The sequence below is a fragment of the Apteryx rowi genome, unplaced genomic scaffold (assembly GCF_003343035.1).
Source record: "Apteryx rowi isolate R43461 unplaced genomic scaffold, aptRow1 scaffold_22, whole genome shotgun sequence".
NCBI classification, from domain to species: domain Eukaryota; kingdom Metazoa; phylum Chordata; class Aves; order Apterygiformes; family Apterygidae; genus Apteryx; species Apteryx rowi.
Window position 1 is genome coordinate 1,372,575 of NW_020448530.1, and position 26,734 is coordinate 1,399,308.

The 26,734-nt window shown below is 45.8% G+C and overlaps 1 protein-coding gene across 1 annotated transcript in view; it reads left to right on the forward strand.

Annotated features, from left to right (window-relative positions):
• FGFRL1 (fibroblast growth factor receptor like 1) overlaps positions 1-20,398 on the forward strand; it is a 182,745-nt gene extending 162,347 nt beyond the window's left edge. Inside the window, exons 5-8 of the mRNA XM_026064549.1 lie at positions 8,615-8,695; positions 13,301-13,585; positions 16,561-16,914; positions 19,989-20,398. Coding sequence (XP_025920334.1) covers positions 8,615-8,695; positions 13,301-13,585; positions 16,561-16,914; positions 19,989-20,398 — 1,130 coding nt within the window. The remainder of the gene's footprint in view (positions 1-8,614; positions 8,696-13,300; positions 13,586-16,560; positions 16,915-19,988) is intronic.
• Positions 20,399-26,734: the final 6,336 nt, after the last annotated feature.

The following is a 26,734-nucleotide window of genomic DNA, read 5'->3' on the forward strand; positions in this document are numbered from 1 at the left end:
TTCGTGTGGTTACAGCAGGAGATGGTGCATCCCTACATGCTGATGTTCTGTGACTGAGAACGTATCTCGGATGATTTTGTGAGCTCTGTGGGTAGCTGTGGAGCACTTCTCTCAACAACGGAAGTACCACAGAGAGCAAGAAAAGACCCAAAATTTCAGGAAGGCTTCTCCTCCCAGCATTACGGAATGTTATTGGTGAAGGGGGGGAGAAAAAGTTGTGAAGTAGGCACAGATCCAAACCAGATAGATAGAGAGGAGTCATAGGGGAGAAGGAAGAGGAGAAATGAGCATGGTATAACCAGGTCACACCCAGGTCTCATCCAGGTTCTTATCCTCAGAAGAGATCAAAAATTCCTCTCTGTAGATATGGACTAAATGGAAGGATTTTTTGGACTTCTTTTTCATCAGCATCGTTTTCTGTTGGACTTTTTCATTCTTACTGATCATACAGTTAGGCCCTACTCATAATAACGGTGGAGGAGTCACTACAGCTCTCTTTGAGAACTGGATGAGCCAACTTTGGCAAATTGATTTGTAAAATCCCTAGTTCAGACATAGGTAGACCATTATCCTTTTAAAATGTTCCAAAGACTGAGGGAATACAACTTCTCCTACTTCTTCCTGTTCCATAGTTTAGTAGACTCCTCTCTTGGGGTGCTTTCAGATATGCTCAATTTAAATATTCTTCAATTCCATCTCAATATTTTTGTCTTAATCTCTTTATATGCCTAAAATAGTGCACTCTTCTGATGTTCCATCTCTCCACTTTATACATTTACTTCTCTAAGGAAATATGTAATCCCTGTCCAAACCAAAGTTTTTTAATCAAGCCCAAACAATGAACCACAACATTTTTTAGTGGTCTGCAAAAGAGTACAGACCAGGGATATGTCTACATTGCACTCCCAAGCTAGATTGCTACCAGTCCATAAAGTAAGCTGGCTCTGGGATGTCTGTGCTACACCATATTCCTTCCTTCTTTCATTCTGTGGATGGGAGCTGAAATCTTCTCTCGTTATAAAGTGCTCGCTGCCTGATATATGTTCACCTGTGCATTGAAATGTGGAATGCAGCAGTAACCACCAGTTAAGAGCTTTGTCATCTAAATGGAATGGGATGGGCCTGTACCTCATTATCCTTCCTTAAAAATGTGAGTTACTGATCTAGCTAGGGACAAAAGACAGGTGTCCTCACTCCCCAACCAGGACTCAGCTCTGTAGCCTGCAGTGCCAGGGAACAGGTGGGCTGCAAAGTTTTCTTTCGAGAAATATCTTGCTTACAGAGAAACTCCCAGTGCTGCAGCTGAAGTGAAATCCATAGAAATTTTTTACATGGAAATTCTCATGAAAATGGCCAGCGCTGAAAACACCAAAAGAGCCACTAACACAAACCATTTTTTTTTATTGTCAGGAAATTCTAGTATCAATAGCTCTGGTTATTTTTGGCACAACTAGAGTCAAAGTCAGTAGGCAGTAAAGTCTTCAGTGCCCATTACAGAGGCAAATTCTTTGCCAGTAACCTTTTAGTTTGTTTCTTTAAGAAAAGCACAGAGTATTCCTTGGCTATGTGCTCCTCTGAGTGGGTTTCTTCTTTTTCATCTTGAGGGGTTTTGTTTGGCTGGGACCAAGGAAAGGGGTTTTCTCCAGGAGATTTTTTTTTTCTTCCCTTCAAATATTTCTAATCCTTTTGCTTTCACTGGGCCCTTCCAAATAAATTCTAAACACATTTCCTGCCTTTTCGTAACATCAGCACTGTTAATACAGTAGACGGCACTGTTAATACAGTGGGCAGGTTAAGAATAGCAGGCACCAGATGAAGGGTTGATGGAGGAACTATGAAAAACATTCAAAATGACATCTAAAATTTAAACCAGGTTTGTATTAATGGGCTGAATTCATTGGAGTTTCGTCCTGTGTATCTGCCTCTGACAGAAAGGAGGGTTCAGATAAAAAGCTTGCTAAATTAGAGCTCAGTGATGGGAGACAATTCAGAATTAGTCAAGATCCAGACTTTGCATTTTAATCTTTTTCTTGATTTCAAACCAGCCTTGGCTTAGATCCCTTGATACAGGGATCGCCAGTCCCAAGAGTCCTAAGCCATTTAACTAGGACCCCTGAAAAATGATGGAACAGGCAGAAAAATCACAAGGTGCTCATAAATGAGTTTTGTTCCTCTTTCTCCAAGCCTTTAGAGCATACTTGTATAGAGTTCTTCTTTACAATCACAAATCTTAGGAATTGTTATTCAATAACAAAAAATTAAAATTCTCAAATAGTCACATGTCAGGAGGAAGGTCCTTCAGAAAACCTCCAAATATCACAAGACTAACAACAAATCATGGCAGCTGGTGGTGGTAGCTTACAGATGAAAATCATGCATTAGCTAGTAGGTAGGGATGCATTTCCCTGACCGCTGGGGGTTAATATCAGCTGAAATTCTGAGTGAAACCTAGAGCATTAATCCATATTAAGGAGATCTGGGAAAAGCAAGTGGCTTAATCCCTGCAAACCAAGTAATAAAGTTGTGACTGCCTGCCTATATATACCATGGACCTTTCCTCAGGTCGTCAGGTGTATCAGTCAAGCTAGCAGAAGATGCCCATCTGGATTGGTCTCGTTTCCTTGTGTTCCCCTTCAGATCCTAGGAGGATTCTGTGAGGATCCTGAATTTCTCTGAGATAAACTGTAGGGACCTATTTTTTCAGATCATACTTTTCCATGTGTTGCTGTTCACCTTGTGTACTGCAGCATCAGGACTATCGAAAAGTAAGTCCAAATAGCTATTGGTCCAAGCTTATGGCGGTTTCCCACCCGTCGGTTTTACTGGTTAGGCTCAGGAGAGCAGATTCTAATTTAACTCCTAGCAAGGCCCAAGACCCACGTGCCATGAGCAACTCCTGGGTTGTTGCTCACTGGATCTCTGCGGCAGCACGGGACACTGGGGTGCAAATATGATGTGCAAGCAAGATGCATCTGGGCAAATATGGGAGTTGGATCTTCACTCTGGAGTTCAGAGAGATCTCCTTCATTCATCCATGGGAGAAGGCCTCATTATACTTGTTCAAGCCTGACTGGATTACATCACTTTCCCCCTCATTTCACTCCCTCCCTGCTTGCCTCCCTCCTTTTATTTACACCCCTTGTTCAGCGGCGGCGTTGAGCGGGCGCTGCCTTAATGATGCATGCTGATCGCTTCATTCCCCATGGCCCCCCATGGCCTCCCCTGTTGCTTTGAAGTGTGCTCAGGTCTCCGGCTCCAGTTCAGAGGTCACTTTGTTTATTTATGCAAAGCTGGCTCATCTGTGAAATGGGGCTTTCAAGGCCTCCGACATCAAAGGCTCCAAAGCTGGCCCCATCAAGTCAGAGCAGGGACTGGCCTTGCATTATAACAAATTAAAGCAACTTTGTGAATCATAGAGAAACATTAGGGCTCCATTTTTGCTTCATAAATTGGGCCGTTGTTTTGACTCGGGAGTGGATGCTCAGAACCTACTGTTGGCCTGAAAACAAGTCGTGTCCATTCAGCTAAAATATGAAGTCTTCACAGAAAGTCTGCGGGTAAATAAAATTCGATCCCGGCTCAGTAACAGTCTGTGAATGTGTCCCATCAGTTTTTCTCAGAGCCAGACTGAATTTTCCATGAGTTTTAACTTTTAAGAGGGTATGGAACAATTCTGCTCTCATAATAAATAGTAACTATACCCTGCTTATATGGCACTCTTTGTCCCATAGGATCCCCAAAGCGCTTTGTCAATTGATGGAGTTACATGCAGAAATCCCTTTACTGCAGCCATCTAGCCTGCTCTGGGACAGCAAGGAGAGCAGCAAGATACACAGCAGGCAAGACGCGTAGAGCACGATGCTTTCCAGGATGTGAAAGGGCAATTTTGGCCATGACCTCAACATTGATAATTAAGAGCCTCGTACACTCAGATGTGTCAAGTCTCATGGAAAAAAAAAAACTGTGACTCCCACTTTCAGCCCCACCTCACGCTTCCCTGCAGAGCGCCAGCATCTCAGCTGCTTGCCAGACAGACATTTGGCATCTCAGACCTTGTACGGCCAGATGTGGTCTTTGGAGGGGCAGGGGTTACATGTGTTTGTCACTTGTCCCCAAGTGTATCACTTCTTGATGGGGGAGTCTTCCACTTCAGTTTTTTTGACAGATCAGCATGCTCTGTAGCACTGTGAAACCAAACTGTGCAGTGAGGGCACCTAAATCATGTACACAGTGGGTGTTTTTCTAGCCCTGGATACTCGTGACATAAAATTAGTCAGTGATTATTTTTCAAGGCAGGTTTTCCACTTCGTCTTCCAACTGGCTGGTCTCCTAAGCCTGTGATACTGTCCAAGAAGTCCAGCACAGGATGACCTTCCAATAGAGGTCACAGAAAAGGGAGCTTGTAGGAAACTTCAGTGGCTCATCCTTCTTAGCACTGCCCCTTGCAGTAATCTCCTGGCAGCAAAGCTGGCAATGCTGCGTATCTAGTCCCCACTGCCCTTTGGCTGCAGGCTGATTTTTTTTGCCTGTACTTATCACTCTGACCTTCTTGCCTCTCTGGGAGGTGACAAGAGTATGAATGAGCAATCAGCTTATTAGGTCATTTTTGAATATAGCTAAGACTCATGTGACTTTTGCTGCTAACTCACCATTTTATACACTGGTCATACTTATCTGAATGTGGGTCATTTCTTTAGGCCCGCTGTCTGTCTAATAAGAATACTGTGAAGCCAGACCATTTGTAGAGCATTGGGTTGAAATGCAAACAGCAGTCTCCTGATCTGGCAGTATTAACCATATGTTATAGATCTAGTTGCTTTTGCTCATTGATATAATTTAGAGCTTGCTTCAGACTTCAGGTTTGGGCTGAACCCCTCTGAACATACAGGAAATTTGGTTTTGCTTTCAGCGTCATAACTTGGATTCCTCTCTATAAGTGAGCAAGCTGACCACAGAGTCTTGGTACAGAGAGATATCCACCCATAAACAAAGAACTGCTAGCACAGGGAACAGAACAAACTGCAAACTTGTTTCCCTGCCATAGGAAACCACCTGATGTTAAAATTTAAAAAAATAAGCAAGTTCTTCAAAACAGGGAGAGATGGATGCTTCCCATGTGGTCACGGTCCTACCTTTGGATGTGGCAGGTGGAAGTCCAAATCTTGGTGATATCTGGATCACCCTTAGGGTCTTCCATCCTGATGGGTATTCCTGAGATAGTCGTCTCCTGCTGGGCAGTTCCACTTTATATAATAATAAGCTCTCTATTGCCTCTGTAATACTATAGTTGAGCTTAGGACGCTCACCCAAGGTGCAAGAGAGGAGGTTCAAATCCCTTCTCTGAATGCAGCAGAAGAGAGCCTTGACCCTGGGTCACACATCCCAGGTGAAAGCTTAATTGTTATATTACTGGCTATTCTGCTGGCTTACTCACACTTTTACACTTGACCGGAGATTCCTGGGTTTCAGGGAATCTCCCAAAATGAGCTTTGCTGAGTTTCATCCAGTTGCTGCATTTCATGAATCAGCTTTTTTTCATAGAGTTCCCAAATACAGATTAGTCCAGATACCATCATGGTCAACGTACAAGCTAGGAACCCAGGTCATTGCATATTGGAGTTGGAGCAGAGGCTGCCGTATCACCCGTTCACCCAGCATTCGGCTCTGGATTGGGGAAGGGGTAGTTTGTCTCTATGTGAGTTGTGTTTCTATGTCCATGAGATTTTTTTCCCCAGAGACTTCTGTATGTTTTGTCGATAAAGTTGCTACATTCGCAACAAACATGAAACTGGTTCCAGTGGATCTAAAATAACCTGCATAAATACATGCAGTTATTTATTTAGAACTTGCTCCCCTGCCAAAATATTTATTCCATAGGCTCAGTACGGTGGCATTAGTTATGCTGATCTCTGCTTCAAAAATGGTTTTTTTCTGGGCTTGTTAGGTTACTCCACAGGTTTGGGATTTGGCAGGATAACAACCAAACAGGCATCTTCAAAGGGTCAAACAGATTCGGAGCAATTTTACTTACATCAAAAGCTTGGCAGCATGTCAAGAGGTGTTGGGAATGCCAGGCAGGCGCTGTGTGTAAGCAGGAGGGGCGCACATGGGCTGACATACTGTAACATGAGGCAGGAGGCAAGGGAGGATATACCGCTCTTTGTACATCAAGCTGAGTAGGATTAAGATATAATTGACAGAACATCGCCACTTAAACATCTTAGCCACTTCTAAAATATTCAGCAGCTTAACAATGGGCAGGAATCCTACATCTTTGACCACAGGCTTTCTTTTTTTTCTCTGTTGCCCAATGCTTTTTTCAATTGTGCTGAGGAATTTAGTAAGTCCTCTGTCAGAAAACAGCCAAGGTTTTGACTGTAGCACTACTGATACTTATGTGAAAACTTGCACAAATGCCAGAAGATAATCGATTCAGTATTTTGACCTAAGGGAGACAATTTGTCATGTGCAAGCCATCATCTGTAATGCGTATATTTGTATTCACTGCATTCAGTTTGCCAAGGATGTAAAGTTATATTTGCAAAACACAGCACCTGGGTTACTCACCCGCGAGCCTCGGAGGAGCTGGTGTGACGATATGTTTGCACTCGTGGCACTGAGCGAGAGCCGATGTTTCCCGAGCGTGACTCCGCTTCACGTGGCTTCCCCGTGGGCCGTGGCCCCTGGGAAAGCCTCGGCGTTTCCAGTGATGGAGAAGGGTGAGAGGGAGGTGGGAAGGGGGGGGAGATGGCTCAAGCGAGCTGCTGAAGCAATGGCACGGCGTGCTACTGCCTTGAAAGTTTTCTTTTCCCTTCGAAGTGACAGCTGCACATACCTCCGGGGGGAACTTTGCTGAAGCAACCACGAGAGAGAAAAATCTGTTGGGGCGAGGGGGGACAAACCCATATGGCATTTCAGCCTCTCTGTTTAAGAGACAGCAGCAAACGAGAACAGCGCACGTGTCGGCGTAAAGTGCCCCAAGCTGAAAAACCAGTATGATTTTTCCAAAATAGCAGGAACTGGGAGGAGGATGGGGTTAAATACACATTCTTTTCTCACAAAGCCTGCACACAGGTTCCTCACCAAACACTGTGTGAGCACCATCCATCTTCAAAAACAACTGTAAAGAGCAGCTCTACTATTTGTACGTTATTTTTGGAGGGTGGGCATACGCAAGTATGGGCCAAGGTAAGCTTTTCCTCTCTGCTGCAGAGATTAAATCAAGGGATTTCCTCTCTTTTGCTCTTGAGATCTTTTTTGCATGGGTTTTAGGAATTGGGTGTATAGGGGGATTCATTCTTTGAGTCATGTATCTGGCCTTTTCTTGCGGGGTGTTTTACGCTATGGAAGAGGCACTTCATTATTGCAGTGGGCCATTTCCCTGCCTTCACCTGACCTATCTTGGAAAATCAAATTGCTCTTGCAAGACTGAAATAACAATTCAGAGCTTCGTCTCACAAGCTTCAGACACTTTAAAGCACTTTAGCAAGTAGCTGAGTAGCTCTTGATCAAGATCTTGATCTTTATCTCAAATCCAGCTATCTTATGAGGCTGCCTACCTCTGTCCGTAGTCCACGGAGGAAGCCATGGAAGAGCCATGCTCTTAGCTGGGCCACCACCCCAGCTGTCAGCCATCCTTCACTTGGACCCCTCTCACGGTGTGCAATGCCTTGCTGTAAGAGGATGTTCTGAGATGAACTCTCAAGCAATAAATGTGGGGCTGTTACTGGGTGAGGAGAGTCTTCTCATCCTAGCCCTGGTGCTACAAAGACATGAGACTACTGGCACCACTGCTTCCCTAGCTGAGGAAGGAGGCTCGATGTGCTCCTCTGCTCCCTTGTCCCTTGTCGAGTCCCTGAAGATTGCCTTATCGCAATCGCAATTTGAGGTGGGGGCTGCTGGAGGGGCAGGGGTCTCACCTTTTAGTTGTTTCCGCTAGCAGTATGGGGCATATAGTGGAGACCTTGAGGCTGCTCAGTGATAGCAGTGATAGACATCTATAGTGACAAGGGACAAAGTGTGTCATTGGTACAGGTGAACAGATGTTCTTAGTTTAAAAAAAAAAAAGCTTTTCTATTCAATATTGCTGTCTTTCTCCACCCATAGCTTTGCATTAAGTATCTCTTTGAGGGCTAATTTGACCCCAGTAAGCCTGTTTGCTTCCCTGATCTTGTATGGAAGCTGAAAGGTAAATTAGTTGCCCTAATTCTGCTGCTCGTTCTCTGTGTGACTGATCATGTAAGTCTTCCCCACCTCCCAGGTTTAATTAGCTGTAATTTTGATTTATACTGTTATTTGCATAGAAGGTACAACTGATCAGCTCCTCCTAGGGAACAGCAACCTGTAAACATAAACAAAGAGGCTTTTGTCAGCCATTAATGGAAACATTGATTAATCTCCCATTGCGTTGGTAGCCTGCCGAAAAGCTCATAAAGCAGCAAACTAAATTGTTCATTAAATGGGCCAAGCTGTAAGTGCCAGGATGTGGATGCCAAATATATGTTGAGTGCCTTTCAGCAGCACGATGCTTCCAAGACGTGATGCAAACTCCTGTCATCGTAGCACTGCACTGTAGGAGACCTTCCTAACATCTTCCCTTTCCTTTCCTTTGCAGATGATGCCAGCTCAGGAAAGGATAGCCAGGTACCTGAAGGCTCCAATGGAGAATATGAAGATCATTCTGGGAAGCAGTGGGGTAAGGGGCAGCATATGTTTTTTGGTTTTCCTCAGTTCCTGGTTCAGTGCTGTTCATCCAGCACATTTCTCTGTTGTTGAAGGAAAAGAAAAGGCAGAGCGGCAGGAGTGAGTTCTCACTACAGATGGTCAAATGATAAACAGAGCCTGAGCTGAATGTGGCGGTGTGAATGGATCCTGTCCAAGGGTCCTTCTGTGAAATGCAGCCGGTGATCGGCTCTGGGGCCCCCTGCCATATATCCCAGCATGGTTCTCCCTTGCATATGTTTGTCTGAGCAGTCCCTTTCCTTTGCCTGTGCAGCTATTACGGCTTTCATAGACTCTCTATAAAAGGCAGATTGACTTTTACAGCAATATTTCCAAAAGCCTTCAGTGCCAGCATAACACTGTTCCCACTGAGGGCAAATGGGAGGTCTGACTTCACTTCAGGAGAATTAGCATTAGGCCAAAACTGAGTATTTTTGAAACTTACTCTCTCTTCTAGACACCTGAGTGAACTTCTCTAAGCCCCAGGCTGTTCAAGCATAGGATTCTGATGCAGTTGCAGAGCTTCAGGGAACTGCTAAAATCTCACTTGGAACAGGTTCTGAGTCACTCACTGCAAGACTTGCAGATCCAAGTTTGGCCAAAGCACTCCTTTAAGGACAATAAGTTGTCAGGTTGATGCCAAACAGCTTTTGGCCATTACTGACAGGAGTGTGATGTGAGTTTATGACCCCGAGGGATGAGGCATAGCATTTCCATTTTGCTCTCACAGTACATCCCTCCTTTTAATTTTATAATACAGAGATGGCTTTCTCCCACATTCACCTCATAGCAGACATAGGGGTGGAACTTGTTAAGCTTCACCCGATAAGTCCCCACCACTTGAGCTGAGGCCACTTTTCTCCAGGAGCTGGCAAGCAGGGAATCTGATGTGATGTGGTGTAGTCCAGTCCACACCAAGGGGAGGCAGTACCATAATAGCCTTGAATTACAGATTCATTTGAACTTGAGCTTGCTCTGGGAGAGGATGGTAAGCTCCACTCATTCTGGAAAAGAATGAAAACATTTTAGAGCAAAAGAAAAAGTGGCTTGGATAAGCTCCAAGTCAGGAGTTCCCCAGTATGGATTCAGCAGCTAGCAAGAAAAGCTGACTTCTCTCCACCCTTACCCCAGTGGAGATAGGAACAGACATTGAATGCCATGGCAGATGTGCTTCAGGGAGAGCTAGTGGGTGATGAATCAATATCACAATAGTATTACGATAGTAGATGTGTGTAGTACTGAAATTATCAGTCATTTTATGGGCCACGTCTGATGGGAGCCTCTGGGACTAATCCATGCACCTTGAGGTGTTCCCCAGTAGAGGACATGTCAAACTCCCTTCTCAGGTGTTCCTGCCAACAGCCAGGAACTGTTTCATTTCTTTTTCATTAGTCTGAATAAACTGTCATGGTAAACAGCATTTCAGCAAGAAACTCAAAAACATACTCTCTCTTTGTCCCCATCCACTTGTGTTTTCCCTTGCTCTTGTGTGTGGCATAATTTATACTGTACAAATGTGTGGTTCATGTTTATGAAGCAAACGCCAAGTGATGTGGAGGAGAACAAGCATGTGAAGTATAAATAACACAGAGGCACTTTGTAATGGGCTTCTCTGGCATTTCAACAAGCAAAACTTCTGTAAATGGTACAGATTTGGGGACAGACATTTACAAGTGCCAATTCAAAAGAGACTTTTTCTGTCTCTCGCTCACAGTGCTGCTTCTCTCTCTTTCTCCTTTGTACTTGCTGTATCTCTTTCCCTCTCTTGTGTGTGTTTCTCCATTTTTGTTAACTGGCCTTTCTAAACTTGTCCAATTCAGGCTTTTGTCAAGGAAACATTCAGAACTGTCTAAAAGGGATCCGGTTTCAGCATATTGCACGCAGGCTGGAGTAGCTTTTGAGCCCACATAATTGCTTAACCTTCTTTAAACAGAAGAARGAATGATAGAAAGAGCCAAAGAAGTTTAGCTTTACCTGCAGCTTGTTGTGTATCTGGGCAACATCGCAGTAGGGATGAATGCAAAACTCCAGATGGATTCATGGGAACCACAGTGGGAGCAAAACCAGAGCTGTTACAGACGTGGTTCTTGGGAGAAAGGATACAGTTTCTGTCTCACAATACCATTACTGAGCAGGGAGACCAAATTCTTCTGAAATACTGCTGTGGAACCAGGGAAGAGGCAAGGGAGGGCCTGAGGTTAGAGTCATTCAATGACTTGACTCTTCGCTCCACATGGGCAACGTAAGTGACCTTCCTATTCCCAACCTGCTCCAGGATATGTTAATCCTAGCTCAGGGATCCCACCCAGCAAGAATCTACCCCTACATGGGCCTGCAGTTCCTGGTCTCTGACTAAATTGTTGCCTTATTAGAGAATACTAGTTTAGACCCGTTTCATGGCTGGTTCTTAACCTCTCTTTATGCCATGCCACACTCCCTTTCCACAAAAACAGCCTTCTACCAACATGTGTCTCTCAGCTTGGACTTACATTTTGGCACTTCAGTGCCCTGAACATGTAGCCCTGATGGGGTTAATTGTCTCTCGGGGAGGGTGGTTGTTTTTCTTGGGAGGGAGGCCTCCTGTTGCGGGAGATCATCAAGGGACTACCCAGCCATTTACACACCGCGACCTGTGGAGTGGGTTAGGATGTCGCACTTGCTGCTCAGCTGTTGCTGCGAGTACTTTCAGTGCCAGAGTTGCTCCAGTTCATTAGATTGCACATGAAAGCCTCTGTATGGAGAGCAGGGTATTTCTTCTGAGAAAGAGTTTGAAATAACACGACACGGCTAGGACCCAAAATGACCAAGGGGCAAAGGGAGGCTGCAGAGGCAGATAGTTTCTCCTCCAGAAAAGGACTCCGAAAAGAAGGGTATGCCATAGGGAATCTTCTTCTGAGAGAGAGGGTCGTTGGACAAGGCCGTGAGGGGAGAGCGACAGGGGGCTTGCTCACACACCTCGGAGAGGATGGCCACTGTTCCCCAGCGCTTGGAGAGAGGAAGCTGCAGACCAGCCTCCTCCRTCTCTGGGTGGTAGATGTAAGAACGGGAGTGAAGGAACGAGTAGTAAATCAGTCTCTGGCAGAGCTGGTGCCCTGGGCAGAGGGCTGACTGGCTGCATAGGGGGGGGACCCACTATGCCATCCTGTAGCAAACTTTCCCAGGTCCTGAAGCACAAGCTCCTCAGCTTGCTTTGGGGTGTTGTGTGCCACTGCTCCTGTGCCTCTCCACTCCCCATTGATGAAGACCAGTGACTGATGGGCCTAATCCAACCCAATGTGCCACAGAGCAGTCCACTCTTCACCTATTTATTTCCCTTATTTCCAAAGAAAAGGAGCAGAGAGGGTTTACCAGGGAGTGAGAAAATGCAGAGTGACTGGCGTTTGGGGCTGAAGAATAAGATTATGGTAAGAAACAAGATTGAAAAACAGAGAGAGAAACCTGTTGTGGAACCACTAAATAGACTCTGAGAGGAAACTGGCTTTGCCAAAATAAAAAAGAAGGGAGGTGAATTTGGCAGGAGTATCCTGGATGCAGTGGGAGAGTGCCAAGTGGGAGTCAGAAATGTCATTAATCTCAACAGGAGTCTGCCGTCAGAAGTGCCCCTGGACTGGCATTGCATAGTTAAAGTAATGTGGGAAATTTGTAATTTCTTTTGAGTTGTTCATTACAGGATAGTATTAGACAAGCTTTTGCCTTGCAACAGATCATGTTCTATTGTTTTAACTGTCTTAAAAGCTTTTTCAAAATTTTTTCTCTATATTGATTAATTAGATCAAGTCATGATTTTACAGGAAGGTATTCTGCAATGTTAGTAGAGCTGCCAGTGTACAGCGGTGCCACTTCTTCTCCCTCTGGAATTCTGACATAATCAGGGATGAATTAAAGTTAGGTGCAGTTGAGGGTATAAATTCCAGCTTTTGCCAGGTGGTGACCTGCATTCTTCTAGTGTTCCCTGTCACTGCTGTCAGAAATATTTGTGATTTCCTTGGTAAGACAAGGTGCAATCAGAATTCCTGACTCTGACCACCAGCAGCTATCGACCTTTTCAATTCTTATTAAAGCCAGTGAAAACTAAGGGGGCAAAACACCTCAGAAAATGATGCTTCAGGTGACAGAAAAAAAATGAGAAAACAGTCAGCCCTGTGGGAATCTGAGGTTTCTCCTTAGGTCTTGGGTAAGGGCTTGTATTTATGGCATGGAATATGGTAATAATTAGAATGTGATTATGGGGCCACATTTTGCCTTCAGCTACAGTAGTGTGATTTTGGTATTATTTTGTGAGATGGTCTGACTTGGTTGCCTTAAGGACACTAAGGAATTCCGAGTTTGTATTTTACAGAAGGCTAATGCGGTGGCCATAGGTTGTAGTCGTCCACTCAGATGTTCAAATTTGTAAGACTGGATTGTTTTTCCTTTCTAAGGAAATCAGTCTGAGCCCAGTGTATGAGATATAGTGATACATTGGCATGTCTGGCGCTGCTGGGTGCCTCACGAGCAAATCTGGCTGTAACACTTGACAGCAGTGTTCCCCTCTGAATGCCCGTTGCTCACCACACTCAATATCTCACGCCTTTTGCAGCCCGGCCCAGGTTCACGCAGCCTGCCAAGATGAGACGGAGAGTGATCGCCCGTCCCGTGGGGAGCTCCATCCGCCTGAAGTGTGTGGCCAGTGGGAACCCCCGGCCTGACATCACATGGCTAAAGGACAATAAGCCCCTCACACCCCAAGAGATTGGGGAGAACAAGAAGAAGAAGTGGACGCTGAACCTGAAGAACCTAAAGCCGGAGGACAGTGGCAAATACACTTGCCGAGTGTTTAACAAAGTTGGAGAAATCAATGCAACATACAAAGTTGAAGTAATCCGTAAGTGCAGCCTCTGTGGTGGGAAGGTGGGGAGGGAGCTGTGATAAGGGAGCTAAATGAGTAAAGAGAGCGTGGTAGCGAGTGTACAGTGCCGATAGCTGGACACAGATATGGGGGAGTGTTACAGACATCGGTGGGGAGACAGTGAAAACATTATTGAGGATCTAGAGTAGGGCTAAACCTGGGCTGGATAGAATAGCATCCTGAATAATACAATTTAGTAGTCTGAACTGAAGAGAGATACTTGGGAAATGGTCATCTGTAAGGGCACACTCGTGGCAAACATTCACAATTGCCCAGTTCAATCTCATGTCACTGTTGGAGTCACTTTAAGGACAAACTGAGAACCAACTGCTAGGTCCTCTAAGGTACCTTACACAGGGGTGGAAATATTTAGAGTGGCCCAGATTACTCTATCAGAGCGGTAATAGGATGAAACCAATCAATGAAAAATTTAAGCTAGATATCTGTCATAAGAGGCCCACTTCATTAGAGAAGTCTCCCAAGGGACTTAGTAGAAATCTAATGGCTAGAGTCATTAGCCAGACAAGGCTTTAGGGCCAGATTTTAAAAGGCATCTGAAGGTTCAGGTGGGTACAAATGGGCTACTACAAAAATCCCACTCAGCTCCCATCTGTATCTTTAGATGCCTACATAACTTAAAAATCCAGTCCTTAGAACATGAGCTGTGGAGGATTACCTTGCTTTGTGGTGGGGTGAAGTAAATTGCTCTTCTTAGTGTCTAGCTCTCCTGATTCTGGGACTCTAATCTTCTACTTCCTCTGTTATTACTGAAGATAATTATGCTCAGAAAGCTACCTAAGCCTGCCAGAGAAGAGGGCCTACTCTTAAATCATAATGTTTTGTCTATGACATCATCGTAAGTTGTCATGGAAATGACTGTGAAGCAGCCAACTCAAGAAAGAGGAGAAGATGGGCTGAGTTGGGGGAAGATCAAATATCCTTCATTAATGAGGAGCAGGGGCATGAAGGGCTGCTACCAGCCGCATGGAAAGCATGTTGTTGCTCTCTCTGTGCATACATTTTAGCATGAGAAAGTTTATCCCAGTGTGAAAGACYGTTCTTAAAGGTAAAGATCTGTTCTCTGATAAGTCCTTTCTCTAGAATAACAGGAATTAAAAGCACATGTGGGGAGCTCTGTTGGGCTCCAAATGCACAAACCTGCTGGACATCTGGGATTGATAAAGATGCAGCTGTGTGGAGACAGTAAAAACATGTGTTTACACTAAAACCAGGAGCAGAGACAGGGAAATGAATCAAGCCCCATCCTAATGGCAGCTGTGGCATTTTCACTTCATCAAAACCAGACAGCACCAGGAACAAACCCTTTTCTGTGTCCCTGTTTATCTTGGTTTTTATCAACTTAAAGATGTGTGTAACCTTTGTTTTCATTAGCCTTTGCTGGCTAGGAGTGAAAACAGTAACCAAAGCTGGAACCAGAATCAAGTAGATAAGAGCATTAAGCAGTTTTCAGACATGTTTCTATTTTTAACATTGTTCTGTGGAGCATTTCAGGTTTTATTCAATTTCCTCCCCTTCCATTTTTTTCCCCTGAGCCTCCACTCTTAAGTCTGACCTGCTTATCTGTGTCTTAGTCTCCCCAGCTGTGATTCCTGCTCGTGGTCTTTAGGCACAGTCTGCAGAGAACAATGCAGTATTTTTGCTGCTCCGCCAGTGTTTCCCGAGCACATCTTAAAAGCCCTCGTTATTGATAGCATCCTGACTGCTTGAAAGAAGGTCCATTGTTCCTTCCTCTCACCTCAAAGCCAGTGGTGGTGGCAGCTGTGTTGTTATGTGCTCAGTCCTACAGTGTTTGCTGTCAGAAGAGGTTGATCGTTGCCAGCAGTTACCACCCACTGTTATACAGTAATTTCACTCTCTACCTACGATAGTACACTACTTGCAGTACCTCCCATATCACTAATTTTTCTGATGCTCTTGCTCAGAAAGATCCTAGTATTCCTCAGAAGTGGGAGGTATATTCTTCTATTTTTCCTTTGACTTTACGTGGTGGTGACACAACTGAAGGCTTACAATAATGCTGGGAAGGATAGTCTTGTGACCCTGCAGAACCCCTTGTGTTTGATTTCCTCTCCTACTGTCTTGTTTCCTTCACCAGCTGAGAACTGAAGCAAGATTTTCATGAGAAAGGGAAGGTTTTCTTATTGGCTAGAGAAGCAAAAGGCTTCTGAGCTCCTCCTCCACAAAGACGATGCTCCATACTTAGTGTGTGGATGATTAGAATGAGGAAAGGAATAGTAAATGCAGGGAGGTGAGGATGAAGTGGACAYCTTGCTCACTTGTAGTGCCTGAGGTCTCAGCTTGCATCAGCGGTGAATGGCATGGGATGGCCTCCTATAGCATTTGGTCCCCATGGGCATTGGCCAGGCCTGGCAGCCAAGGTGACAGATATGTCCTGAGGGGCTCCCGGAGCACAGGTGAGACAACATCCACAGCCTGCCCTCACTGCCATTAGACAGTACATGAAGGAAGGGGCCTTTCCCCATCTGATTTAGTCTGTCGTTAAGGGATGTTTGGGAAGACCAAAAGAAGAAGGAACATCTCTTACTCCACCTCACTGTCCCCAAACTATGGATAGCCACAGTAGTTCTAATGTGAACTTTCAGTAGATACACACTTGTAAATAACCTGTAATTGGTAATTGGTTCATATTACAGATAGGAAGACTCAGGTTAGACATGAGAAAAGACTTGCTAAGMCTTAAGGCAGTGGAGGAGTTGTCTGGAGAGACTGTAGAGCCTCTACCGTTAGAGGCTGTGGCAGAGGCTGGGCAAATTTTTATCAGAAATGGTTTGGAGAGATCTCAGCCTGCCTTGGGGCAGGGAGCTGGGCTAGATGTTTTTCCACATCCCTCCTATGCTTTGTTCCTATGTTTCTGCAACCACAAGTTAATCAGATTGGCAAACCATGGAGCTCCCTGTGTTTTTGTGCAGAGAGAACGAGGTCCAAGCCCATCCTGACAGGAACGCACCCTGTCAACACAACGGTAGACTATGGTGGGACCACATCCTTCCAGTGCAAAGTCCGTAGCGATGTCAAACCCGTCATCCAGTGGCTGAAGAGGGTAGAGTACGGCACGGAGAGCAAGTACAACTCCACCATTGACGTCGGGGGACAGAAGTTTGTTGTGCTGCCCACGGGGGAGGTCTGGTCCCGYCCCGATGGTTCTTACCTGAACAAACTGATGATTACTCGAGCCAAGGAAGAGGATGCAGGAATGTACATTTGCCTGGGCGCAAACACCATGGGCTACAGCTTTCGCAGTGCTTTTCTCACAGTCCTGCCAGGTGAGTTATTCCTTTTCCCCAAGGAACCAATAGCCTGCATCATGGTATTCATTGATGCAACTGCTGTTGCCCATCCTCACCTTGTTGGGCTCCACCAGCCTCTGTGATGCCATGCTGATTTAGGCTAGCCCAGTTCTGGTAAGAACGAGTGAGGGACTATACATTACTGCTGATTTGCTCTTGCTCATAGTTCCTCTTCCTCCTCCATGGGAAATAATGATTCCAGCAAGGTGAAATAAAATTGGTTTGAAAATGCATGATCTGCTCCTGTGAGAAAGAGGAGCTGGGACATCATACTGCAGTTTCAGGYTCTACATCGCCTCAGTGATGGGGTGCAGGAGGTTAGAGAAGAACTGAATAGCTGCAGAGTTTGCAGCCCCATTGCCTTAAATTTCTCCTTTCTCTTGCTTTTATTTGTATTGCTTTAGTGGTAAAAGAAAACAATGATACAGGCCCATAAAATGAGAGAAGAATGAAAACTGTCCTAGTCACAAGGAAAGGAAAAGAACTGGTGTAAAAGAGAGAAAGATTGATTAGTTAAATTCTTACCCAGTGATCCACTGGGAGCCATTGTGCCAAACTCACAGCTGCTTCCAACCCCCCCGGGCCTTAAAGCTGGTGGCTGTGACCAACTGAGGCCATATCGTGTGTACTCCAGGCATACCATCCTCGCTTTGTCATTTACTCCTTTGCTTCCTGAGAGTGCACTTCTGCTCCGATAAATATTTTTTATTAAAAATGGCATCTCCTTCTGCCTCATTTTGCTATGTGAATCTAGCATTAGATCCACCAGCTTTACGAAAAAAATCAGTCTTACCACTTTTTCTTCCTTTTACCACTGCAAGGCCAACACAGCTAAGAGAGAACAGGAGCTGGAGCCACTATCTTAACACTTTAGCTGTCAGGTCTAATGGGGTATCTCCAGTCCAGACAACAAAGAGAGACAGAGACCATTAAGTCTCCCAGACTGTTAGGACCGGTTCTCTGTGCACTTAATGGAGATAATCCTCATGATTCTTGTAACTAAGGCAGCATTACTACTTCTGTTCGCTGACTGCCAAGCTCTGCATCTCAGTAGTCACTGGGAGTCATTACTTTGAATTTAGACACCAACGGCAGGTTCCCAAGTAAGAAGAAAATCTGGATGCAGCCTTGTTTCCTTCTTCTGTATCACTTAGATTTGAGGAGTAAACTCCAGCTAGAAAGCCTCTCATTCCCAAGGATAAGGCTGCGTGGGTGGGATGTAATTTAAAGCCACTGGGAGTTTCCAAAGTGGAAGAGTCTGATCCAGCTCCCACTGAAATCAGTGGGAGACTTTCCATTGATTTAAATGGGAGTATAATGAGGCCTCATACCAAAACCAGAGCCTGCAGGCCTGTTGTCATTGGCAGTGATGGAGAAGGAGAACCCAGCTTGCCCTCAGAAGCAAAGATGTGGTTGCAAGGCCATGAGTTAGAAAAACACARTTTTGCTTGTAAGTATACCAGATTTGACATAGACAGCTCAGAAAAACAGCACGGATGAATATCAAAATGTCAGGTTTTCATTTCAGCCCAGCAGAGGATTTCTGCCAATCAACATGAAGACTGTTGTTTTCATGGTCAGCTGAAGGGTCAGTTCCCTCATCCTGTCTTCCCTTCAGAGGGGGGCCAGACCAGATGACCTCCAGAGTCCCCTTCCAGCCTAAATTATTTCTGTGATTTCCAGTCTTTGTGGATCAAAGTTTTGTCTATTGAGGTCAATAACATAGCTCTTTCTGACTTCAAAAAGGACCACATGGTATATATTTAATATTTCAAACTAGCCGTAGTTGTCAAGGAGAGAAAAAGACAGTAGTGTCTTAAATAAGTTTAGCTTAGAAGTTAAGTGATATACATCTGAAAATAACATACTGTGCCATTTGGATAGCTTGTGGTTTTTCAAGTTTCTGAGTGTCCACCTGCAAGCTGAGCTATGCACCTGGGTATTTTTCAGGGCATTTGAAAATCACAGCTGGTAGCTATCTAGATGGGGGCTTTGATAGCTAGATACTACCCCAGGACTCTTTTGGGGTACATAAATTGACAGATCAGGCTGGGAACAGCTGTAGCCCATAGCCRTGTTACGTGATGTGAGAGCGCTATTCCTGCATGAGGACGCAGGGCTGCAAGCAGGGGGACACACACTGATTTCCCTCCTTTCGGGAGCCCCTGTGCTAGATGGGCCAGCTGAGAARCCACAGTGGCTACGTGGGGACGTACAAGCTGCCAACAGCACGGAGCGCCGGTGGGAGGTGGGTGTGAAAGACATGGTCTGAAGCACCTTATCTCCTCCGGTAACGGAGCCCGCCACCCTTGGAAAGCCAATGGCAGCTCTGCGGGGGCTGGTGGAGGTAGCTCCTTTGGGTGCAGCTCATTTGGCACAGGGAGGTTGCTGCACACCTTAATGCCGTGTGAGATTCCAGTTCTCTGGTGCCTGAGCACTAAGGAGGGGATAGCAGCTCAACGGCGCTTTCCTGTCCTCCCAACCATACAAGAAACTCAAGACAGCTGCTCCAAATCACTGCATTCATGCTGCCTGCCGTGGACCCCCAGCTGAGCACTGCTGAGTAGCTCCAGAAAAATGCCGTACCACTAGACAGGGATATTGAAGATTGTCTAAAAGCCACGTGGACACAGATATGTCTGGTGGAGGCAAACGAGACAAGCCGTTGCTCTGTGTCCTCCAACCTGGGCATCAAAGCCCACTCCATCGTGGAGTGAGGCTCTTAGCAAACCATCTCTTGGGCTGGCTCTAGTGCATCCATTAAAAATTGGATAATAAAGTTTWAAAAAAACCCAAAGACTCCCTTTCGTTTTCACTCCCGGCCCCTAAACCAGAGAAAATGAGTCGTTTGCCCTTTCAGGAGCACTGAGAAGCTACGCAGTTACCAAACATCACGCGCTGGCTGGGTTTCTCCCTTTCGCTTGGTCTGGTGGGTTTGTCAGACAGCCTGTACCAAAGCCAGCCAAAGTGTGACATCTGTTTTGCATTTGCTTTGCCTGCATTTAATTAACTCTTTCTGTCTCACCCCTGCCCCTCCTCTCACTGTCCAGATCCCAAGCCTCCGAGCGCACCTGTGCCCCCCTCCTCGGCCAGCAGCCTGCCCTGGCCCGTGATCATTGGCATCCCGGCCGGAGCCGTCTTCATCTTCGGGACGATCCTCTTGTGGCTTTGCCAGACCAAGAAGAAGCCCTGCTCCCCGCCGGCCGCTGCCCCCGTGCACCGGCCGCAGCCGCGAGACCGGATCTGCGTCTCCCAGGTGCCCGACAAGGACTGCATCTCCTCCATAAACTATGAGGAATACGTCGCCCAGCAGCAGCATCTGCTGTCCCAGGGGCCTGCCCTCGCCCCGGCCATGGCGTCCAAAATGTACCCAAAGATTTACACGGACATCCATACCCACACCCACTCGCACGTGGAAGGCAAAGTCCATCAGCACCAGCACATTCAGTACCAATGTTAAGAGCGCGCTCGCGGACGGTAGCTCGGTTTGGGCTTTTCCTCATGGTACCTCAGAAGAGACTGCTCCGAGTCAGCTCACACTGCCAGCAATAGGCAAAGCAGACAGAAAAGATTATATATATATAATTTTAAATATATATATACATATATATATAATTGTATATGCGTGTGTGTATGTGTGTATATATATATATGTGTATATATCTATATCTATCTATATAAATATATATATAATAGAGAGAGACAGAGAGAGAAAAGAGATTTTTTTTTTTTTTTAATTATCACAGTCAGGATGTAGCCAAGTAATAATGAAGGAGCTCCAAATCTCAGCAGAGAGGCGGCCACCGCAAACGGCGCAGCCTTCTTGCATTTTCTAATCCAGGTGGCGGCAAGTAAGACAGGACGCAGTGACGTGAGCCATCACCTCCTTCCTTGTGTTGCTAAGAGCAATATGAACATCACTCTTTCTGGTGGGAGGTCACCAGCCCTCTCACCCTTGGGAGCACGCAGGGGAGCCTTTTCCTTCAGAGTGACTCAAGCCTTAAAGTACCTGAGGTTTAGTGCCAAAGCACCAGGAGACGCAATCAATTCACCTCTTCCGGGGAAAAAATATAACGCAAGAGGTTCTGGAAAAAGTAATTTCCATTCAGGACATGAAATGCCGAATGCTTCTCAAGAGCAGTTCGTCATGTCTGAAATGATAACCGAGCCAGTTGGTCCAATTTCTGCAAGTTGAAGGTGTCGTGTTTCCGGCATGGGGGGATCTGAAGATCAAAATGCAAGTGCTGCACTCCCCCCAGTCCTAAGACTCAGTGCCACTGCCAGGAGAAAGGAAGGAAGGGAAGAAGAACATTGTACAGAACACCTTTATATTTATATTTAAGAAATAATAATAATTAATAATAATAATTGAACTGCTGATGGTCAAGAAAGCGAAACACGCTGTCCTTCTCTGATGGCTTACGGTGACAAGCTACTGGATTTCTTTTATGTCAATGCAAAATACGTGAAAACGTTAGATACAGGAGAAAGAGAAAACAAGAGAGTAAAATAATAATCTTGTAGGAAAAAATGAATTTGATAAATATGCACCTGGGTTGTGTGTGGTTCCTCCCCTCCCTTCAGATAACATTTGAAAAATGATACCATTTCAGTTCAGTTCAAACAGCAGTAAAAACAAAAAGGAGAGAAGATTAAAAAGGACCATATTAAATACCTAAATGGACTGGAAATGATTCCAATTGCAAATATAAAACCTTTGTAATTCTATATAGAGTTTAAACAGAAGTCATGTATATTTAATTTATTTTGTTAAACAAGAAAAAATGTATGATATTTTCCTCAAAACAGGCATTTCTATACGTATTTTTGATCAAAGAAAATAAAGATTTTTTTTTTCCAGGTTCTATAGATGCCATGCTCAGCATACGCTCCATGTAGCACGTAGCTGTTTAGCTTAAGCTGGGAGTCAGCCATAGGTATGCCTTTTCCCACTAGCCACGTGTAATGCCCTAACATCAGCGCAGCTCCTGCCGGTGCCATCCTTTCCATTAGGAACTGGCCTTTTCCGCTGGTTATATTCTGGCTGTGAGGGTCTGCGCTGGCCGGATCCTGGCTCGCGGATCCCGCGTTGTCTCTCTCCAGTAGCAAAGGTCTCTGCTCACAGCGAAATCCGTTTCACCRTGCACTGAGAGGGGTTTGGTTTGTTTCCTAACCACAAACCCGTGCTGGGCTTTCTTGCAAAAAGAAAATTTCTTAACTCAAAATGTTGTAATTTATGAGCCTGTAAAAGGAGCTGCAGCCTCAGGGGCCTTGGGACGGCAAAATGCGAAGTGCGGGTGAATCACTCGAGCTGCCAACGCAGCTGCTAAGCCTGCAAGAGTCGGCGGAGGTTCGGTCCGCTGCAGTAAGGGCGAAGCGACGTGGCTGGCCCACGCGGCGGGCGCGGGGGGCACATGCACATTGCTAAAGCTTGCTTTRGCGAAGGCAGGTTCAGCAATGCTGCAACAGTTTGCTGTTCCCTTGAGTTTCACTTCTAATTTGGTCGGGGGGGGGGACTGAAAATTTTCAAATATGCCAATTTTTCGATTTGAAAATGCTTCCTCCTCAATCCTGTTTTGCGAAAGGGAGGTCTCTAACAAGCCAGCTGCTCTGATTTGAAGTGAAGCATTTCATTTGACCTGAAACAGCTTTTTCAGCTCTCTGAAGGTTTCCCAAGGTGTTTGCTTTGGATTGACCTGGAGGCGATTTTTCGGCTTGCTTGTTTGGGTCACTGGCAAACCGAGCAGCTCCCCGTTTGCTGTGCCATAGCGCTGAGGTGGGGCCCTGGTCCAGCAAAGCACATAAGCTCCCACTTTCCTTCACCACCACCTGCCCGGCTCCAAAGTCCCCTTATTGTCTTAGCCACCAGCATCAGGGATCCATCCATCGCCGGCATCTCCCTGTGTCCCTGCATGCCATGCCAGCAGTGGCTGGGGCACTCCAGTGGCACCTGGGCATGGGAGGAGGAGGACATGGGAGACCTTCTCACTCGTGTGGAGTTTGCTGACTGGATACTATAGTGGGAAACCCAAGTATCCCTCCCTCACGGTGGTCTTCCTGCAGAGGTTATAACAAAACAAATCATTGCTCGTGTTTTTTTGGAGAGGTGACGGTTTGGTTAGGCTGTGTTAACACAAATTTATCAAGTCCATAAAAGCTAAATTCAGATCGTGGGTATCTGTACACATCCCCTCATTTTTCAGGGAGGCTTAAATATGAGCACTGAAGGCTCTGTTTGGATATAAGGCATGATTTAGGCAGGAGATCTTAATGGCTGTAGCATATTGAGTCACTTCATGAAAAAAAAAAAAAATTGCCTTTCTACACTAAGTTCACCACCTCTATTTTAAGGAGCCAGTAAGCTGGTGTTTCCAAGAGAGCTACAGCTACTTCTCATAGCTCCTGTCTATGGGAGTAGTGTTATTCTTGCTACCACACATTGCCGCGCTGCAGAGGGCATGGCAGGAGGCAAGCTTCATTTCTAAGTGAGGCTGACGGCCCCTCTTGGCCCTCCATGCCCCGTGGTTGTCCCAAGAGGATGCTGCTGCACACGTGGCAGGGGCTACGGTGCTGACACCAGTTTCAAAGGAGGGTGTGCACACCAGTTTTGTGTGGTTCAGCTCTAAGCAAACCTTAGGAGGCTGTCTTATGGCACTTTTTTAAGGTGGCAGCTGTATCTCTGATCCTCCGTGAAAGGGGTGGTTAAAAGAAGTAATCCTGTCTGTCCCATATAGCGCAGTCTTCCACACCAAGGATGATGCTCTCCACTGGTGCCTTCTGTCCACTGTAGTCCAGGAGCTCTCTAGTGCGATGTCATGAAAATCAAAAACTCATACATATTGCCAGACAGTCCCCATGGAACAAATGGCTTCTTCCTGCCCTTCAAAGCTCCTATTTTTAAGTGCAAATCTTTCGTGATGCTGATGCTGATTTACAAGTGGGAACTCTCCAGTAAGCCACCCGACATGGACTGTGCAAGGGCTAAGGGCTGCTGCAAGTCTCAGCCCAGGTGTTGAGCACTCAGCTGGGATCTGGGACGCCTCGTGTGAGATACCACAAGGGTCTTGTTTTTCAGAAAGCTCTGGCTGCTCATCCCGCCTGGAGTAGCAGCTCCCTCTTCGGCATCTCATGCTGGAAACCCAAACTGGTGGTCGCTTTGTGAAATCTTGGTCAAGGCTGGGATCGGCTGAGGGCAGGGGCTGTGGGGTGGTGGCCCCTTCTAGCAGTCCCGTGTGCTCAGGTGGGGTGGGAGAAGGGCAGCGATGACCCTCAGCCAGCTTTGTCGCTGCTAGCGAAGTCCTAAAGGCAGAGCGGTGGGTATATTCTTGGGTGAAATTCACCCCTAGGAAAACACCATCTTACGTTCTACTTAAACAGGGTTGTGAATATTGTCTGAGCCTCGCGCTGGCTTGCTGTGCATGGGTGGGTTTTGTCTTTCGAGGAATTATTTTGCCTCCACAGGGCACTTTAAGTGCCCGTGCAAGGGACACTGCTCCATGCCTTTTGCATGCCATTTATTTTTACGGCTCAGTTGTGCCTTGTGTGTACTACAGTCTGCCTTGGTCTAAATAAATGCAGCCAGATCCTGCCTGTGTATCAATCTATTTTTCTTCAGTGGGACAAGATTTGGACTTGTCTTTGTTCATGAATACCAGGTGTTTAAAGCAAACCATAGTCCTGCTATTAACTACTGACGCAGAAGGTTTTTTTCTTATATGTGTGTGTATATATATATATATATATATATACACACAAATATACATATATATGTATGTGCCAGACTGTTACAGAAGGCAGTCATACTTTTAAAGATATGTGGCTTCAAGGATCAAAGGAAATTTAGGCTTAAAACTCACCATCTTTCTTTATTTTATTTGCGTTGCAGATCAAACATGGCCTTATATGTCAATTTGTGTGTGGCATTTTTAAACTTTGTATGGACAATCTTTGTACTGTCAGCCCTTTTAAACTGAAAACTTTTATCAGCCATTTGCAAATAAAAAGTGTCATGTCGTTTTCAACCGGTGGTAAATATGGTGACTAAATACATCAAAAAGCCAGCCGGGCTCAGTGTGTATGTCTGTGTCAGGGTAAAAATTAGAAGGAATAAAAGCCTGGGATTAGGTTAGTAGAGGATAGAGTTATGTAAACTTAGTATATTTTAAAAGAAAGGCTAGCACTCGTGTGCGTGTGTGTGTGTGTGTGTGTGTGCGTGTGTGTGTGCGCGCGCGTGCACGCACGCACATTAGGAACACCTGCTGGCACCCCAAAGCAGAGTACTGCACAAGCCCCTTTTGCACCACATCGTGGTCTGCCTTGTGCAGGTGCTCTGAATCTAGCAGAGGCTTTTTTTTTTTTTAAGTGGTTTGGAAAAGTTTTCTGTTTTTTAGTGAATTGGAGCTATTTTTGCTCCCTTCACCTATAGAGGCAAACGCCAGAGTTGCGCAATGAGCCCAGTGGCGCAGATTCGGGTGAAGGCAGTGGCAAAACCCCGCTGCCCGAAGCGGAGCAGAGATTTCGGTGTGGAACCCAGCACCGCCAGCCCTGCAGGGCTACAAGCGGGGGTATCTCACTACTTGTCCAAACTTTCAAGCTGGGACACTAAGTTCAGAAAAGCTGGCCCTCACCCACAACTTCGTCTTGGAGCCCTGGGGGAGACGTAGCAGTGGGCAAAATCTGGGAGGTGGTCAGAGGTTGACGGGGAACTTATCATGGCTCTGCTGCTTTTTGTCTGGGCATCACCTCTGCCTGCATGAGGGGCTTTGTGTGTACCCAGGCCTTTAAATGCCCTGAAGTCAATGGTTATTCCATATATTTTCCAGGCTGTTCCAACTCTTGGAGATGCCAGTGGAAAGAATCTCAACTACATCCATTGGGAAATCAATCACACACATGGAGTTACTGCAAGCATTTTAAATCTTTGCTCCAGTTGGCCAATAGGCAGAAAAAGATGTGACAGGAACTAATGGCCATTAGTTGTGGTTGTGGAATCTTCATCCTTGGAGATATTCAAAAGCCATCTGGACGGTCCTGGGCAACCTGCTTTAGGTGACCCTGTTGGAGAAGGGGGGGCTGGACTAGATGATCTCCAGAGGTCTCTTCCAACCTCAACCGTTCTGTGATTCTGTGAATACGAAGCCAGACACATTTAAATGGTAAATACACTTGTTTGGGAAGGAACTGTCAAATGAAGGGTTAGATGCCACATCCCTCAAGTGTTCAAATCAAGGTTGGGTGTTTTGTGGACAGGGTGCTTCGGTCAGATGCAAGATGTTGGGAAAGTTGTTAGGATAAAGGAGTACATCTAAGCCAAATGGGCTCGGCTGGTGGTCGCTTTGGGCCCTAAAGAACTAGAACTAGTTAAGCTGCAGAGAAAAGAAGATGCAGCAGGGAGAGCGTGGGTGCCACAGCACGAGGAACCGCTGCCTCCAGCTAGCTCGCAAACCGTGCACGTGCATCACGTACTTCACAGCAATATTTGGCACATCGCAGGCCTCGTTTAAGCTGCGCAGCCAGCTCTCCTGATTTCGGCTCTGCCTGCTTCCAGGCTGTCAGTATGCAATCGCAGCACTTTCTAGATTATTACTAAAGCAATGGTATTATTTATACAAACTGGCGCTGTAAATCAACTTTTACTGGGTCTGCAAATAACTCGTTGTATAAACAGCATCATAGCCCTGTGTGCATGTCCACCCCCCCTCACTTACATTATCCTTTCAGAAAGTCTTGCCCGAGTTGCAGCAGTTAGCGTCACGAGTCCGTACGTGAGCTGCAGGACTGCAAAGGATTTACATAT